At 38.6% G+C, this 20373-nt stretch overlaps 1 protein-coding gene across 2 annotated transcripts in view; it reads right to left on the bottom strand.

Moving 5' to 3' along the window:
- LOC134218120 (uncharacterized) overlaps positions 1–18938 on the bottom strand; it is a 70302-nt gene extending 51364 nt beyond the window's left edge. The window contains exons 1-2 of one of the 2 annotated variants that reach the window (XM_062696986.1): positions 18792–18938; positions 4069–8413 (exon numbers count right to left, since the gene is read on the bottom strand). In XM_062696986.1, coding sequence (XP_062552970.1) covers positions 4147–8403 — 4257 coding nt within the window. In that variant the 5' untranslated portion in view covers positions 8404–8413; positions 18792–18938 and the 3' untranslated portion in view covers positions 4069–4146. Of the gene's footprint in view, positions 1–4068; positions 8414–18791 lie in introns of those variants that run through there. The other variant, XM_062696988.1, reaches the window with a different exon arrangement.
- Positions 18939–20373: the final 1435 nt, after the last annotated feature.

Raw genomic sequence — 20373 nt, 5'->3', positions numbered from 1 at the left:
GACGAGCTTTGTTTCACCTAAAATTGATTAATTATATATTTTTTACAATATTTAAAAGATGTATTCGAAATTTGCAGATTTAGATTCTATTTTTTAGATTAATTTTCGATTAAAGCAGAAATTTGTACTTTATTTGTATGGGAATCCCCCCTCCAGAAGAGGAGGGGTCTAATACCATCATAAGAATCTTTATCGTTCCCAAAAACCTCTACATACAAATGTTCATGCCGTTTCCTAATCTATAAGGGCAGACAGACAAAAATTAATTCTTATGTGTATAGATTTGGTTTTACGTAGTTTACGTCGAGCGGTCGTGTCTTGTACACAACCACCATGATTTTTTTTGATGAAACAAACATATCATGTAAGGACCGCAAAGAGCAAGTTGTATATTTGAAACTGGTTGATAGACTTTTGCTTACGCGTGTAGACTCTAAGGCATTACAAAAGACAAAAGATGTAAATCTTGGCAGCGGACAAAAAGCATATAAGTTCCCTTCTCCAAAATGGCCAACATTATTCAAATAGGTTGAAAATGGTAAAAGTTATGAAAATGTCAATATCTGGGTACACGGGTACCCTATCTGCCATTCACGTCTGTTTTTTGTTGGCCGCATAAGGGTTAAATTTGTTTTACAATGTGTTTAAATGCTTTTGCCTATCTGTCTACATGACATAAAATTGATGCCAAGGCTAAAAATTCATGTTTTGTTTTAAGCCAGTTTTGATAAACAATAAAGTTTGTTCCAAAATTGAGTGAAGCGAGATGAGCGTGCGGCCGATTAATATGAATGAATTTGTCTACTGGAGGATATAAACAACCAGCATTTGGCACCAATACATTACCAGTTTTCTACTTCCATGTCTAGTTGCTAAAGGGAGCAAACTCATTGCTGATAATAGAAATTGCTATGCCAATAGAAGAAACGTTGACCTGTTACTTTATATTAAATTTACTGAGTTTGTGGTAAAAGCTGCTATATTTAGTGAATACCAATCATAACAGAAAGAGCATACAAATGTATACCAGTTAAACTGTACCTGTGTTTTAGTGTAATTATTCATTATTTTTATCATTCAATTTGGCGAATGTCTTAGACTGCCAAGAATAGGTATTTTCCCCTACTTTTTGTTTTAAATTAAAAAAGTCAACTAATCGCTTCAAATGATTCGAATTTGAATCGTCACACCAATTGATATTAAAATCGACAGCAATAACATTTAATTTACTAGGATCCATAAACGACTCTAACCAGTTTTCAAAAATTTCCAAAAAATGCTGGTCATTAGCACTGGGAGAGTGATATAAAATACCGTAATTACCCAACTTCATGCCACGTACAACTGCAATGCCTAAGAACCAATTGCCATCGCAAACTTCGTTCAATTGAAGCTTGAACTGAACTGATTCTTTGACATAAATAGCAACTCCGCCGGTGTGTCTCGAATGTGATAGACAAGCAGCAACACTATATCCCGGAATACTATATTGATCAAATGCTTCTAAGTTAACAATATGAGTTTCAGATAGAAATACTAAAAGTGGACGTTTATCTTCTACAATCTTACGTAGTGCAACGTAGTTTGTAGACAAACCAGCAATATTCAAATACAAAATATCTAAATTATTCATATTTCTACTGGAACTTGGTTGCTATTCATTGAAACGTAAGCTGCTCTTTTTACGATCAAATAACCTTTTATAAACTTTACACTCAGTACTAAATGCTCCGTGGTTTACGTCCAGATTCATTTTACGTTCTTTATTCATTTTCAAACAATTGATACATTTCAAAGCAGTTGACGTGCAATCAGATGTTTTGTGACCATCACTGCACTTAGAACACGCAATACTATTCTTGCATTCCGTACTCATGTGCCCAAATTCTCCACATTGGAAGCATCTTAGAACACTAACTTCGGGAACTACAAGGCACCGATCAAACCTTATATTCACTTTCTTCGCGGTCAGCAAGCAACTATGAGTATCATTATCGACTTCAATCACAACATTGTATTTGTTGTACTTGAAACGTGGATTTTCGTACGTCCTGATAACCTTTACTTCATTTATAGCGATGTCTTCATTTTGATTTTTTAAAATCTCGATGAAGTCATCGGAGGATAATTTATCGCACATGCCCATCACTTTAAGCCTTGGCACCGATGTGGGAACAACAGCATTGTAGCTTTCACCCAGATCGCTTTGAATTCCATCTTTCACAACATTTACATTGTATCCTGTTGCACACTCAGCAATAATAGAGCCGTCTTTCCCGTTCCTAAAGTTACTGATTTTGTGTGTTTTTGGATCTAGTTTATCGTTCAAAAATTTCCGAGTAGCATCACTACTCTGGTTGGACTCTTTAGGTTTAATCACAATAACCGGGCGAGCCTTACGTTTACTTTTCGCTTCCTGCGTTATCGTTGATAGCGATCCCCACTTTACACTTTTCACATTTCATATCGTCGCCACACCGCAGTGGATGCAAACATGCAACGATACACTACACAGCACACAGAGACAAGCAAAAATAAAAGGTGCAAAAACGACAACGACAGCTTGCCGCACGAAACTATAGGTTGTACTATGGCTTCGCGGGATGCTGTGTTGAGTAATAAATTACGAAATTATATGGAAATGAGTCACAGAGATATTATATCTCCTACTTATCCTGATTAAAAACACTATAGGCACACGTTAAATAGATTTTTCCCGTGGCACAAGCACAATTTCACACGAAATAATTAACTTTTTAATACCGCACAGAGGCAAACAAACTATCATGTCCACCATCACCACGTCAAAGTTCCAAAGCCTATGAACCGCCGAGACTTGCCTTCAGGTTCTTGGGAAGATGTCGCTATTGATTTCCAGGGACCATTGCCAGAAGGTCAGTTTTTATTAGTAGTTATAGATTATTACAGTAGATTTTTCGAGATTTGTGAAATGGGTAGCATAACGGCAGAAGCTACTGCATAGGAATTAACTACTATCTTCAGTCGTTTTGGAATACCTCTTAGTCTGACAGCTGAAAACGCTCCACAACTTAGCAAAGAATGTGAATAATTCTCAACATTCGGCAGAACACAGGGCATAAAACTGGTCAGTGCAATACCATATTGGCCTCAAATGAACACCGAAGTAGAAAGGCAAAACAGGACGATTCTCAAACGGCTTCAAATTGGACAGGAACTTGGTCAGGACTGGCGGAATTAGCTCCAAAAGTTTTTATTAACATATCGTGCAACACCTCATGCAACTACAGGCCGCTCGCCGGCAGAACTCATGTTCGAACATAGAATCCGGTCCAAGTTACCCCAAATCTCATTATTTTTCAAAGAAGATGAAGAAATGAGAGACCGCAACCACATTTCGAAAGAAAAAGGTAGGGAGTACAGCAATACCAGGAGACACGCTAAAGAAAGCAATATTACGGTAGGACGTATTGGCACGTATTGTACGTATTGGCAAAACGAATGAAGAAAGACAATAAGCTTTGCACGGAGTTCATGAATAAAGAGTTCGTTGTCTCAAGTAAACATGAAGCGGACGTTACGATAAAATCTTTGGCTTCGGGAAAAGAGTTTCGGAGAAATTCAGCACATTTGAAACGGATTCAGCATAATAAGACAGGTACAACCACTGGTGAGACTGATCCAGAACATGGACTAGGAAGTGCAGGCGAACTTAGCGCAGCAGAGAATGGCGAATCATCGAAAGACAAATTGAACAGACAGGCTGTCGAAAACGCAAGGAACCATCATGGTTCGATAACTATGTGCCGCACTTCATCAAGAAATGTTGAGGGGGATGTAGTGAAAAACCCCTCGGTTATCGGTCGACAACGAGCGGCGTTTAACGGAATGAAAGAGAATGAGAGTGGAAGGATAGAAATGCTCGGGGAGTGTGTGCTTGTGATCGGTATTGACCGGACGTGGGAAGTGTACCGGAATAAAAGTGCGATTATTTTAAGGAAATAAATTAAGTGTTGAAAATAAGAGTGAGTGTTTTAATAAGGATCCGAATATTCTGCACAGTGAATTGAAAGTAAGTGGAGCATAGTCTTGAAATATTTATTTTATTGAAGGAATATCATATAACTGTTTTTATAAATTGTAATACAAAGATCAAATCAAATATATTCAAATACCATCGCAAAACTGAATCGACATCTCATGTAGCGCATTTGCCTTCTCAAGCTTGGCTGCCTTTTCCTGACCTAACTCTGCAGTCAATTTCTTTCTGGAGCTGTCCAAATAATTGTAGTTGATGGCATCTATTCCCACATCCTTATCAACTAGTTTTAATTCATTTAGATGTGGATAACAAACAATCAATTCGAAGCTCCCATGGTTATCTTTGCGAGCAGTGCGTCCTCTGATCTGCGTCTCTTCTTTCTCATCTAGCAAAAAGAAGGTTTGAATAACATGGACTCCGCCATTTTGCTCCACCGGCAGCGAGGACTTGTAGTCTACGCCACGCCCCATTTCACTGGTTGCCAAAGTAATGGTCCGGGCGAAGCCTGACTCGGCGATACAGCGCTCTCTGGAGCCGGTCTCCGTATTGATGGTTAGTTCGTTTAATCGATCCAACTTCGATTCAAATACCTTTTTGAATGCGTTTATATTCGATACCTCGTCAAAGAAGACGATTACAGAGCGTTGTGCACTGACAATTTCATTGATTTTGATAAATATGGCCAGTCTCCAATTGTCTTCATCCGGAAGACATTGAAAGTCAGTTTGTCGATTATACTTCAGGTTGGATGTGCCGAAGAACGATGGCATTATCGATGTTCGCAGGATTTTGTAGTGATTTTCAATGATCTCCTTTTCATATGCGATCAAACCTGTCAGCGTGCCCGTCACCCCAAGGATCAGAGGATACTTTTCCGGTATTTTTGCAGCAGAAAAAGATGCTAAATGTAAGTTCAAGTAGCCAAAGTTGTGGAACCCATTGATGGTTTGTACAAAATTGGTATTTTGAAGTTTGAAATAGATGAAGATGTTGTTATATCCGTTGTAATAGTTTCCACGGTACTCGCCCAAATCGTCCTTGAACGTTATTATGCCATTAGCGTTGAGTCTGAACTCGGCGATCCAATCGTCATCCAATTTTCTAGCATAGATATCTTGAGCTGTTTCTATCATTCGTTGAAAATGAAGTGAAAATAAAGACTCATTCGTGTAATCCAAAACATCGCAAACATCCAATTCCTTATGAATAAGTTTAAACGAATCCGGACGGTCTAAGAGCATTTTAAGCTGCATGACATCAGGGTGATCCGACGTGTTGATATAATTCTTTATTACATCTTCAATGTTTTCTGTTCTCTTTTCAGCAAGTTCCCAAATCTTTTGCTGTACCATCCCGAGCCCTGTAATCGGAGGGAAAAATCCAAGGTCGTATGTGTTTCCGAAGAAAGTATCCGAAAAGAAAACATCAACTTCATCTATCAACAGCACTGTATTACTCAAATCCTTATTATTAACAGCATCTCCTTTTCCTGCATATGGAATGCCTATGCATTGGCTTATATATTGTTTTACTTTTCTAGAAAGCGGCTCGATTTGTTCGAATGGCATACTTTCGAAAGTTTTGTACGATATTTTCGAGTCGATGGAAAATCGTTCAAATAGTTCCTGAAAATCTTTCGAATCGCGGCTGACCAAATATTTGCTGTAGCAAACAACCACAACATCATGGCCAAGTAACGCCAGAACAGCCGCCATGAGGCCCAGAACAACCGACTTCCCCTGGCCAGTGAGAATTTCCGCCAGATGATTTTCGACACCGACTGAGTAGGAGTCAACGGAGAGCAATCTTAAAATGCTAATAACTTGAATAGTGTGTGGTTTTAGGAAATGTCCTGAGCTGGAGACATCCTCTGACACCAAGATGGACCAGGCCGCTGCTAAGCCGGCCAGCATGTGTGGTATGGTCTTTGTTTTGAAATCTGCTCTCCACTCCCAGCATGGCTGAGAACTAATCCTTGCCCTAGTTTCCATTACGATTTTTTCGATTTTAGCGTCATCATCCAAGTCACCGAAATCACGCATGAGTTTTTCATAGTGATCACTGTAAAGTTTGAAGCTCGTCCGTAACATTCCTTCATTGAAATTGAAATTTTTCTGTTTGAACAACTCCAGCGCCTCGTTTATTCCAATAGCTCTCTGATTGCGAATGTACCAAAAAGATTTCTTGATCAGTGCAGCTCGTTTTGCAAAATTGTCAGGTGAAATGCTTTCTTCAAGAACGCTGCTGAAGGGTTTTATGGATTCTTCGGAATATTTATCAAAGTCGATGTATTCGGGTTGCTCCTTTAGATATCCCAAAGAGCTTCTTACAGAGTTGATTAGATGGATCGAAACGTTTACCTGGTCTGCATCGGTCAACATATTTGTTCCTCGTTTCCATCTACGCTTCTCTAATGTGTTGATCACAACTTGTAATAGCGAAGATACAATGTTTAATTGATAGTGCTGTGGTACTCCCTCAGCTTCACAGGTTTGAGCAAAATTGTCATAATTTAGAACCAAATAACATTCATTATCAGTCTCTTTTAGTCGGTTTTGAACGCATTGAATATCATTCCGCTCAATTAGTTTGGTTTTAATATCTGCATTACTGATTCGCACATACCACTCAAAGGACAAATCACCCAATCCTAGAAGCAGCTCATTATACACTCTGAAGAATTTCGTGGCATCTTTGAGATCAACCTTTTTTTGAAGTACTTGGAATGGGATGTCTAAAATCATTTTCTGCAGTTCGGCAATTTGGTCCTCCAAAAATATTGCTCTTAATTTGTTCGGAAGCTCAGATAATAACTGGTTACTCAGTTTTCGATAATCCTTAAAAACATCTATTGCATCCCGATATTGATTGAAGCTGAATCTACCACAAGAGAAGGATTGATTCATAAAGCTAATCTGCCTTTTGAGAATCTCCCCATCGATCTCACTGCATCTAAATCCGGATTGCTCAGCCTGGGCTACAAATTCCAGCGTGTTATGTGTTATCATGCGGAAGGACTCCTGTGACTCAGACTGTGAGTCTGATGATGTCAAACATTTATAAAACATGTTGAACATTTCTGTAAAATGTTCGATATGTTTGACATCGCTTTCAAAAATGTGCATAACTGTTATATCCATTAAGCAAAGCCACAAATGCTGCCCACTGTTGTCGGATTCTGTGCCTTCAAGCACCTTGTTTTGGAACTGATAAGGGTAGTTAGTTCTTGAAGTGGGTTTTCCTGGCTCGAAATGATTTGCAACCTCAACCAGATATTCGAGTTGTTTTACTAAACATCTCACCATCACAGACACACTTTGAGGCTTAATTGATGCTGCAATTTCCCATCGATTTTCTGAATATTGAACCACTTCTTCAATGCCAAGAGCTATCTGAAGGCTCGATACCACCTCCGTTAAGCTTTTACATATATAAAAAAAGATCTCGTTTGCCAGTGGTAACGATACACCAAATTCAGCTGGTTTAAGAGCAGCTACCCGTCCAATAAAATTATTCACAATTACTGGCAATACTGTACTGCATATGGTATCATCCAGTGTACATTCCAAATCGCTGAAAAGCTTTATATCAGCTATTCTGAACAACAAGCACCGTCGTGGCTCGAGATTTTCCAATAAGCTTTTGATTGAAGGCAAGCAGCGCCCCAAAAGTACATTTTTGTGTTGATTCAATACTTCGTCCAACGTCTCACGCAAAAAGCTATTATTTTTGCTCCATTCAGTAAACCACTTTGCCATTCGTTGAAAAGTACTTCTACTTCGCAGTTTATTTTTCGCTGCCGCATACATTATGAAGGCTACCTTCAAACTAGTGCTGTAAACTAATTTACTCGATGTCAAATCCTTGCAAAATGTAAATCCGATTTTATGCGAGTGCTTCTCAGCTATTCTCATAACATCCAGCAGACACTTTACACTTTTGGATTCTGTTGCGCATGCAGCACCAATATCTTTCAGCTGCGTTTTTATTAAATCAGCAAAATGTGCAATCTGATTTTGCGTTTGGTCCAGCAGAACCCTATTGACCTTCAATCGTTTCATCAATATTGCTCGCGCTTGCCCAATATTAGTTGAATTTTCCAGCTCAGCACTGGTTTCGATCGACACCTGGGCCACATAATCTGACCCGATTGTCACCAGGTGTTCCTCCCCGTGCAGTTTCCAGAACAAATGGCCGTGCCAAAACTTTGCCGAATATGGCAAACCACTCGCATCTGCGCCACGAATTTCGATGTATTGCTGATGTGCATCATCCACGAATTTCTTGCACTGTCGCAAAGTTGGGGGAACAGTACGTTCCACTTGATGCTCCTGCTGTCCAAGTGGAACGGGCGTCCGACCGAGAAGATGTGCTGACATCATCAATGAAGTCCTGCAATAGAGTAGTGGATATGAGTTTTTCGGCACAACAGGATCACAATTTTACAATATTAGTACAATATGAAATAATTCGTGGTTTTGCCAATATTTCCTAATCGGGTCATATGGCCGGAAATGTCGTTTAGATGAACAGTAGCGAATGTGGAAAGCGTAAAGTAATCTGGCATGTGGAGGTTTTGGAAGGGAAGATATGTTTCTGTGATGATTCAAAAAAATTCAGCATAATTCGAGCAAGGACGTTATCGATCATTTAGTAATCTGCCTTAGATCATTTAGTAGTTTTTCAATAACTTATTTCAGAGGCTAAATTTCAAAATGTGTTGTATGGTGGACTTCTAGTGTAAAGATTTATCTACAGCTCTGCCTAACAGTTCGTTGTTTGAATTTCATTAGGGAGCGGGCCATTTGGCATAAAGTCATTTGGCATAACGCCATTTGGCATAAGGTCATTTGGCATAAAGGCCATTTGGCATAATGGTCATTTGGCATAACGGACATTTGGCATAATTGTAACCAACGTCAAAAGTGAGGGTCTTTTGGCATAACAGACATTTGGCATAATTTTTCTTTGCATTTGCTAAATGGTGACTAAGTGGTGCGGGAAACACCCCGGAATAGTAAATATAATACCCATCAATAACAATATTAAAAAGACATTGTCCTCTCGTGGAAAGAATGCATTTGCAATGCAATGCAAAAGTAGGCGCATGCCCGGACTAGAGCAGTGGTGGATATAATCCCCTCTTTAAAAGAAGGCGTGTTGCCGGATTATGGCAATGAATGATGAGATCCCTTCTTTAAAAGTAGGTGCTTGCCCGGATTAAGGTCATGGTGGATCCGATCCATTCTTTAAAGGTAGGCGCTTGCATGGATTATGGCAATGGATGATGTGATCCCTTCTTTAAAATTAGGCGCTTGTCCGGATTGAGGCAATGGTTGAAGTGATCCCTTCTTTAAAAGTAGGCGCATGCCCGGATTAAGGCCATGGTGGATGTGATCCCTTCTTTAAAAGTAGGCGCTTGCATTGACTAAGGCAATGGAGGATGTGATCCCTTCCTTAAAAGTAGGCACTTTCCCGGATTATGACAATGGTGGATGTGATGCCTTCTTTAAAAGAAGGCGCTTCCCAAATTGAGGCAATGGTGGATGTGATGCCTTCTTTAAAAGAAGGCGCTTCCCAAATTGAGGCAATGGTGGATGTGATTCCTTCTTTAAAAGTAGGCACTTGCCCGGATTATGACAATGGTTGATGTGATTCCTTCTTTAAAAGAAGGCGCTTGCCCGGATTATGACAATGGTGGACGTGATTCCTTCTTTAAAAGAAGGTGCTTGCCCGGATTGAGGCAATGGTGGATGTGATCCCTTCTTTACAAATAGGCGCTTGCACGGATTATGGCAATTGAGGATTTGATTTATTCTTTGAAAATAGGCGCTTGTCCGGATTGAAGCATTGGTGGATGTAATCTTTTCTTTAAAAGAAGGCGCTTGTCCGGATTGAGGCAATGGTGGATGTGATCCCTTCTTTAAAAGTAGGCACTTGCCCGGATTATGACAATGGTTGATGTGATCCCTTCTTTAAAAGAAGGCGCTTGCCCGGATTGAGGCAATTGTGGATGTGATTCCTTCTTTAAAAGAAGGTGCTTGCCCGGATTGAGGCAATGGTGTATGTGATCTCTTCTTTAAAAGTAGGCGCTTGCCCGGATTGAGGCAATGGTGGATGTGATTCCTTCTTTAAAAGAAGGTGCTTGCCCGGATTGAGGCAATGGTGGATGTGATCCCTTCTTTAAAAGTAGGCACTTGCCCGGATTATGACAATGGTTGATGTGATCCCTTCTTTAAAAGAAGACGCTTGTCCGGATTATGACATCCCTTCTTTAAAAGAAGGCGCTTGCCCGGATTGAGGCAATTGTGGATGTGATTCCTTCTTTAAAAGAAGGTGCTTGCCCGGATTGAGGCAATGGTGGATGTGATCTCTTCTTTAAAAGTAGGCGCTTGCCCGGATTGAGGCAATGGTGGATGTGATTCCTTCTTTAAAAGAAGGTGCTTGCCCGGATTGAGGCAATGGTGGATGTGATCCCTTCTTTAAAAATAGGCGCTTGCACGGATTATGGCAATGGAGGATTTGATTTGTTCTTTAAAAATAGGCGCTTGTCCGGATTGAAGCAATAGTGGATGTAATCCCTTCTTTGAAAGTAGGTGTGTGGCCTGAATTGTGACAATGCAATGGTGGATGTGATCCCTTCTTTAAAAGTAGGCCCTGCCCGGATTATGGCAATGATAGATGTGACTCCTTCTTTATAAGTAGCCGCTTGTCGGGAATAAATCAATGGTAGATGTGATCTCTTCCCCGAAATGCACAATTCAGATTGATTTGGTTGCAATAACTCATATGTGACTTGATTGGTTTTAGTAACTCGTCTACGACAAGTATGTTGCTTGAGGTTTTAAAGTTAGGCGCTTACCCGGATTGAGGGAATGGTGGATTTGATCTGGTCTTACGGCGCATGCTCGGATTGAAGCAATGGTGGGCGAATCCCTGCTTTTAAAAGTAGGCATGTGGCCGGAATAAGTCATTGATGGATGTGATTCCTCTCTCGGAAGTAATTCTGCCGTTTTGTTATTTCGTTCTTCCGGAAAAGGTCTACCATCAATCTAAATTTATCAGAAAACAGCCTCGACCTACTTTATCTGCGCTAAACATTACATGAAATATCCCTTTCGCTTTTACAGCTCGAAATTAAGCCAAATGTCCGTTATGCCAAATGACCCACTCTTTTCTTACAGTTCAAAATTATGCCAAATGTCCGTTATGCCAAATGACCATTATGCCAAATTGCCTTTATGCCAAATGACCTTATGCCAAATGGCGTTATGCCAAATGACTTTATGCCAAATGACCCAGACCCATTTCATTAATAACGGAGCTATTGCGCTAGTTGCAGTAACTTAGACTAAATGAATGCATATTTTGTTATCATTTAGTATAAGTATAGCAACTAGCACCGTAACTCCTTTAGCAATGGAATTCGAACATCGACCAGTTCAGGAGAGTTGTAGAAAAACCTTCGCACTAAGTCCACCATACAACACATTTTGAAATTTAGCCTCTGGAATGAGTTATTGACAAACTACTAAATGATCGAACGCAGATTACTAAATGATCGGTAACATCCTTGAACTCGAGAACTAATCAGAGAATAAATCAATTTTAGGCGAAACGAAGTTCATCGTCATGAAGTTTGAATCCAACAGCCTCAATAGCTTCGCTATAACCATTTTTGTCTAACTTGTGCTGCTCGAGTCGTTACCGCGACTGGGGACATCATGAAGGCCTTGATTGATTCGGCAGTTCATTTGATTAAAACTCCAGAACAATTTGGAGATCTTACAACATATTATATGTCCAGATTAGAGACGCAAGTAAAAGACTCATGCTCGGAGAACATAATTGGGTTGATACCGCGGCCGTTGACATCATAGAAGCTTTGGTTGATTCAGTATACCACTTGATTCAATCTCCAGGACAACTTGGATATCTTGAAACAACTTATATGCCTCCATTCGAGACGCAAGTGAAAGACAAATACTCGGAGGACTTATGTTGATTGTTACCGCGGCTGGTAACATCCTGGAACCCTTGGTTGATTCGGAAGACCTTTTGATTTAAACTCCAGGACGATTTGGAGATCTTACAACATCTCATATGTCTGGATTTGAGACGCAATTGAAAGAAAAATAAGCGGAGGACATAATTGGGTTGATAGCGCGGCTGGGGATATCCTGCAATCCTTGGTTGATTCGGCAAAACATTTAATTCAAACTTCAGGACAATGTGGAGATCTTGCAACATCTCATATGTATGGATTTGACACGCAAATGTAAGACAAATATTAGGAGGACATAATTGGTTTAATACAATGGCTGGAGACATCATGGAAACTTTGGATGATTCGGTAGACCATTTGATTCAAACTCAAGAGCAATTTGAAGATCTTAGAACAACTCATATGTCTGAATTTGAGTCGCGAGCGCAATACAAATACTTGGAGGACATAATTGGATTGATACCGCGGCTAGGGACATTACGCAAGCCTCAGTTGATTCGGTAGACCATTTGATTCAAACTACAGAACAATTTGGAGACCTTACAACATCCCATATGTCTGGATTTGAGACGCAAATAAAAGACAAATACTTGGAGGACATAATTGGGTTGTTATCACGGCTGGGGACATCAGGAAAGACTTTGTTGATTCGGTAGACCATTTGATTCAAACTCCAAGGCAATTTGGAGATCTTAGAAAAACTCATATGCCTACATTTGAGACGCAAGTGAAAACAAATACTCGGAGGACATATTTGGGATGGAACCCCGGCTGAGGAGTCTAGGGAATTCTTGGATGACCTGGATAGAAACGGCTGCTTAAGGCATATTGAGTTTGGTTGAATAGATCATATAGGGCATGAACCATTTTAAAATAGAGATAACAGCCCTTTCGTTACGCTTGTAGACCTTAGGTCCTTGGTTATGCGTGTAGACTCCAGGAAATTCTTGGATAACCTGGAATGGAAAGATTGTTGAAGGCAAATGATGAATATATAAAGCATCTACTTTGTTCTTTGAGTTTCTAAGAGGCTTAGGCTTACGTTTGGATGTCAATAGTGTAGTGTAAAAAGGGGGCCGTAAAACGAAGTGACGTATAAAAAACTGCCGTAAAAAGCTCAAAAAGTGTAGCTCAAAAAAGTCCTCCGGATATTTCTCCAGGAATTTCTCCAAAAATTTCTCCAAATATTCTCCAGATACTCGTCCAGAATTTTATTGTTTTGAATGAATTCCTGGAGGAACATCCAGATCAATTCCGGAAGAAATATACGGATGAATTCCTGGAGGAGTATTCAAAAGATATCCGGAAGGAATATTTCAAGGACTTCCTACAGAAATACTTTCAGGAATTCCTGGAGGAATGTTTGGAGAAATTCCTGGAGAAATATTTAGAGAAATTCCTGGAGGAAAATCCGGGATAACTTCTAAATAAATATCCGGGAGGAATCCTGTATCCAGAAGAAATATTTAGAGAGAATTTCCTGAATGAAAATACCGAGGAATTCCTGAAGGAATGTCTGGTGGCATTCTTAAGGAAATATTCGGATAAATTCCTGGAGAAATATCCGGGGTAATTCTTGAAAAAATATTCGGAAGAATTCCTGAAGAAATATCCGGAGGAATTTCTGAGGGAACATCCTTACAAATTTCTGAAATAACATCCGGAGGATTTTCTAAGTTTTTCCTTGAGTAGAATTCAGGAAGGAATATCCGGAGAAATTCCTGAGAGAATATCCAGAGCAATTTATGACGTTCTTATTTGTCTTATTTATCTAATTTGTCTCATTTGCCTTATTTGTCTTATTTGTCTTAGGGTCTGTTCACAAATTACGTAACGCAAAAATCCGAGTTTTTGACCCCCTTCCTCCCGCATGTAACGCGTAACTGCGAAAATTTAAAATGCAGATTTTTTTTCCCTTCTCTGAATCATTTCTCAAATCCTCGCAAAAATCAAGGATATCAAGAATGCAGCTAATAGAAACGAAAATAGAATTTGCGATCATAACCATTTACATAGTTTTGCGAAACTGTGGTGTCGAGAAATACAATATTCGCTTGGTATTTTTACGCGATTTCGATAATGACCAATATACAATAACTATAAACAGCAATTAGTTCAATCAATGATTTAAAAAAACGACACTCAAATAAATTTTTATTCGCGTTATGCGTAACATTTGATAGTACCCACCCCCTCCCTCACCTTTTATTGTATCAAAGTATAACGCAAGTTGGACTTCCCCCTTCCCCCAGAAGCGTTACGTAATTTGTGAACAGACCCATTTGTCTTATTTGTCTTACTTGTCTTACTTGAGTAAAATCAGCAGGGATTCAAATCGTTCGGGGCTGTCAGTTTGAATATGGATCTGGAACATTCATTTTCCCAGAAGCTGTTCTAGATTCATTTTGACGTAAACTACGTCTAAGGGGAAGGGTGTAAAACCGAAATTTCCAAATTCGAGACCGTCACGACATTAGGATAGATTTCAAACGCTAATAGCGTTCTTATCTTTCGATGGATTTTCGACATTTGCTTATCAATCGATTCAGAAACTCTCCAGCAATTTGCCAATTCTATTGATACTATTGATTATCAACGTTAAACTATTGAAAATGTTGTTTCTTTACAAACCGGGTGAAAAATTCAATTCCGTTCATAAATCCCCAACACGGACATCAGATTGCAATAAGGTACGGGCCTTTTGATCCACTGCTTCGTTTTCCCTGTGTATAAAAAGCTCCGTGTTTCGCGTGCGCGCGTCATTTTCATTCTGGATATCACGGCGAGCGGACCAGGGCGTCCAGAAACGGTCCCAGTGACAACGGCTGTATCAGCGGTGTGGTGGTGCGGATAAAATTTTTTCGGTCGGTGGTGGTGGCGGTCGTGGAAACAGCAGCACATCATTTTCATCCGTGTCCCATCTTCGGCGGATCTGGCCGCGGAAGATATGGGCCGCGTAAATTAAAACAACGTAAACAACCGCGTAAATCCCAAAGTATGTATGAAGGAACCGCGGAAATCCGAAAACTTGCGTGAATGAAAAATCGCATAAAAAACGATTCCTGTAAAAAAAACCGCGTAACAAACGACTTCAGTGTACATCGAGTATGAAGCGTTGACTCTTCCTTGATCGAATGGTCCAAGAAAATTGAAAATCCATCGAGAAACGGCTGAGATATTAACGATCAAAGTCTATCATATTTTCGTGACGATTTTCATTTTTTGCAATCGTAAAGTGTACCCCAATATAGAAAAGACAGACGTAGTTCTACGTCAAAAAAAAACTATTGAAGGTCAAGCCCGCATAATCATGGACCATACGTAGACCGCATCTGTTATAATTGAAGAGAATAAGTGGTATTGTTGCGATGGTGTCACTAATAGTAGTCAACTATAAATGGACAGTCTCATATACTGTTTCAACAGTAGCTCAGATGGTAAACGGCCAAAACGACCATATGAGTAATGGGCGGTTAAGTATAATTAACATTTAAATTTGGTGGTTTTTTCGAACAAAATTTTCGATGTACCATACATCAGTTGGTAGATGTACAATTCAAGAACTATATAATCACACATCGACAGCATGTTATGTATTAACAGTAAGTGTTGATGTAGGCTTGGTATGGTGAATCAAGCTTAAAATTGTATGCTAACAATGAAGTGAATAGTGACAATATATCTTATAACACATATGTAATTTTGACTGCATGGCATGTCGTTTTTCATTATGCGGGAGGTAACATGGGTTTTCCACTTACCCCATCCCACTAGGGTAAGTGGAAAAACAAGTCCTAATTTTTAAATCCATTTCCATAAATTTCAACCGACCAAAATGGCATGAATTACCGCACAAATGGTGCCCATTTTGATTGAACGCATTTGAATCATTTAAACTGGTTTTACACTAATTTAAACATGCACTATCGATTTTTCCTTTTCCACTTCCCCCAGTGTACCTTATAGCTTTCTTCCATATGAATGCGGAAACGATCGTGTGGATGCTGGTCATGGGACGGCAGCTAGCCCGGGAGAACGCGAAGTGAAAAAAATCTACCTCGCGTAGCAGAGATTTGTTTAACCAAAGTACAATCGATCGTGTTGATGCTGATCACGCCAAATAGTGTGGGAGAACGTGAAGTGATAAAACTAATGTCTGCATCGAAGAGCACAAAATTATTTAGTGCAGAATCGATCGTGTTGTAGAAGATTATTAAACGAAACACATTGATCTTGCGTTAGTTTGATTTGAAACACAGTTTTCGTCTTCTTGTTTTCAAAATAACTTCGTTTACAATAAATATTTTGTCGCTTACCAAGGGGTTTCACATGAATTACCTTCTCAACTAACCAACGATTCCTTTCCCGTAGCGCTCACGGAGATGCAGAGCATTCCTCGGTCTCTTATAACAATGAGTGTTAAACTAATTCTCCTCTCCTAATCCTAAATTGACTATAAGCACGTGACCAGCATCCTTATTGGTAATGAATTGGAAACTCCGAAGCAAGTATACAATAAGAATAACTTTTTTGTATCCCAAGAATATTATTTAATTGGTGAGCTGTGCATATTTTCTGTTTTTCGGCCAATCATGATTAGCAACTACGATGTGTACAGTTAATCAAGCTATGTTTTTTTTTTACTATTTTCACAATATGTAAGGAACATTGCAGATTTGTGGGCATTTCTAGATCTTCGCATGGAATTTGCAAAAAAAATCCAGAACGGGTTGAAAGATCATTAAAATTGCTGAAAGTTCTTTACTTATGATTGCTTTCAGCTCATACTGACCATAACAGCTGTTCTCATATGCCAAAGACACACAGACAATAGCTCAGTTTGTCGAGCTGATTGTATATAAGGCTATAGGTCTGTGAAATTCAATCGGAAATACATATCTTCGTGCATTTTAGAAAGGTGCACAGGATTCTTCTAGTGAGCAAATGTACGCTATACATATATGTAGACGAAGAATAATAAGGAATACATTTTGGCTGATAGGCACTTTTCAAATGTTGGTCTAGTAATATCAATTCTCTATCTGCGTATACGCCTGGTAGATGTGGATACATAATTGAGTATCCCACTAAATAAAAAATAAATTTAAGCATTCATGTTCTAATTTTGACTAAGTCAGTCAGTGTCCACGCTCACAAGACAATATGAAGTATGCTTCAGCATAATTACATAATTCTTAAGTGAACTAAGGTTTCAAACGAAATTTGAATCCGTATATGAAAAATCCCACAATTTCTTACTGATATAAAACTGATATAAAATTGATCAGATTCGGGAGTACACGCTCCACGATGAATTCCTTTGAAAATGGCACAAATGCTGGGGTGTTGTCTTATCGCCAATGGTATATGCGGCGAGAATGTGGCGATTTATCACAGATTGCCTTTTCTGTTATTGTAACTCTTTTGGTCGCAAAACAGTTATTCGACTTCGAAAAAGTGAAATCAGAATTGCGTAGGGGAACTGTTCCGATCTCCATCTCACTGTACATATATCCATCTCATCGCTAAACAAAGAAATACGGCACCAAATTCGTCGCTTCTTTTTGTCAACATGCGTGCTCACTGCTGAAAAAAATCACAAAAATAATAAACAAGCCAAATTGCTTTCCATTACTTTGTTTTTGATGAGATGGAAATAGGAGCTATGAGATGAAGTGGCGAACCGTTCCCCTATATAATGTAAAACCAATTTAATAAAAATTCCGCGGAAAAAAAATTAAAATTTCGTTTCGTTTCGAAAAATTTCGAATTAAATGAACTTATATTTGGTATCGTTTCGAAGTCTCGAAAGAAATCTTTATTTCGTTTCGATTCGAATCAACATAAACATTTTAAATTTCGTTTCGTTTCGTTAGGAAAAAGTGTGTTATCGCATACCCTTATTGAGAAGCTCGTGAAAATAGTGGCCCATTCTCAGCGAGAATTACTCACTGAAGAGATGTGTTTTTTTATTGTTATAAACAATCAGACGACTAATCATATTCATTCACTACAATAATATGTGCTGCAAAGCAAAAAAAAATCAATCCCGAGCCGGCGTCTGATCTGCTTGCAGTGACGATAATATTTCAACAAAGTTGACTCATCGGTTCCACAGAACTGCCGCCACAGAACACACACTTCAGTTCTAATCTGCGGGGAATTCTTTCTGCTATCTACAGACTCGTGTCGTGCATACAAATCAGGAGACTGGTTTGCGGCTGTCATACGCGGTACTTTTGCTATCTACCCAACATCGTTTTGATAGTTATGTCAATATAGTCAAATGAATATCGAAATTTATAGAAATCATTAATCACCATTATAGTACCAATAACAAATGGATTGCGACGAGTATCCGTAAACTTTGATCATAACTTAACCTGACCATTGCGTTCTAAGCTAAGAAAATTTTGGTATCAAATTAGTTTTCACCAGCAGGAATAACCAACTATGCCAGAAATTGCTTCTATCAGTCAGTTCGTTACTTGAAAATTATATTATAACCTTTGCTCCGTTTCTCAAATCACGGAAATTACGCATTTTCTGATCACTGGCGGTTTATCACACAACAATCACAATAATTGTGATTTGCAGTTTCCCAAACAAGTGGTTCAATGGACAATTGTTTGCAATCCATACGTGATTAAAGTAGAAGTCGTCTTCAAAAAAAGAGTGATCGTTATGCGAACCAAAAACGATATGCATTTCCACAGTGCGAGTGCTCGAATTATAACTTAATAATAATTTCATACATGCACATACCTGTTAAATTGCTGCTACTACTTTTAAATCCAATCGACCGTTCCAGAAAATCGCACTTACTTTCATTAACGACGATCGCTAGACTAAAAAACAGTGCTCTCGCGACAAACCACTGGAACAGAGAGAACTATCTCCAAGAAATCGCATACTGCGCAGTCATGGTTATCACACTTTACGATGAACAAGGGCGTATCCGGTGCGTGCAGTTAGGGTGGTGACACAGTTCCGAAAGGAATCTACCATTAATTTGGAGTGAAAAATGTTGACTTATTTTGTTCATCTTTTTCGGATGTCGCATCGATTCCAGATGAAAATACGCAATTTTGGAATTAAATCATTTTCTTGTCATATTATTATTGCTTTTTTTGTCATACAGTTAACTGATATGCTAAACTTTTGACGAAAACTTAAAAATACATTTTGAATAAAATCACCCTTAAGCTCATTAAGCCACCCGGAGTGGTAATTAATTAGGGTATCTGTTCCCATATTGATAATAGCCCGTATATTAATCCCAATCGTCGATTATCCAAATAAAAAATTAATTTAATTACAATTTCTCACATCGTATGTACACAATAATGGATGGAACACATTCTTGAATGTTTCGAATATTATTCAAGATTTTCGTTAAGTAATGTTTTAATTCACAAGACTGAAATTATTACAAACAAAATTATAAAACACTTTTATTTTCATTTCCCTACCTCTGAACTGATGGTTTGATGCACTGCTCGATTGCTACTAGCAGATTCATTTGTTTTCACACCGATTTCAAGCTAATACAAATGTATCCTTTTAAAATTCACTTCACAACATATAAAGCACATCACATTTTCACTATAAGTATAATTATATTTAAAAAACCAACGCGATTTCCTATAGTTTGATATAGGTTTATTTCGAACAACGTCTAAATTATCCTTGTCCATATTCCAAACTGTTTACATGGCTTGCAGTACCCTCAAGGGTTGCCGACCTAGATTTTTATTCAAAAAATGCTTGAATGAACTAAAACTTTCATTGTGAAATTCAGCTCTTACGTTTGTAAAATAAGGTATATCGAAAAGCTAATCGATGACAATCATAAAATTAAACTGATAAGTTAAAAAACTACAAAAAAAAAACTGAAATTTTGTAATTATATTTCAACTCAAATACATTATTGAAGAATTCGGCATCACTGCAATCATATCGTAACGTGTGTGTATAAGTAATAGTGTGCGTATTTTATGTTGGAAACAGTATTATTGATATAGGTACAAGCATAGGATTAACTGTTTTTGAATGTTATTGAAATAGGTACATGTTTTTTAGCCTAATACAATAATGTGATAATAATTCCATTTTTGAAGTTTCCAAATTGTTTTCAATAAAAAATTACGTGAGCCGAGCATAATTATGCAAATGTTTCTTGATTATTGGGTGTGCCAGTCATTTGCATTTATGGGCGCATTGCCATGGCTGTTTATTGATATGAGACAGATACCCTACTATGTCTCGAGTTTCTCTCACTCACTCACTCACTCACTCACTCACTCACTCACTCACTCACTCACTCACTCACTCACTCACTCACTCA

Source organism: Armigeres subalbatus, chromosome 2 (assembly GCF_024139115.2).
Source record: "Armigeres subalbatus isolate Guangzhou_Male chromosome 2, GZ_Asu_2, whole genome shotgun sequence".
Lineage (NCBI taxonomy): Eukaryota > Metazoa > Arthropoda > Insecta > Diptera > Culicidae > Armigeres > Armigeres subalbatus.
Note: the sequence above shows the minus strand (reverse complement) of the source record. Positions and strands in the feature narration are given on the sequence as shown.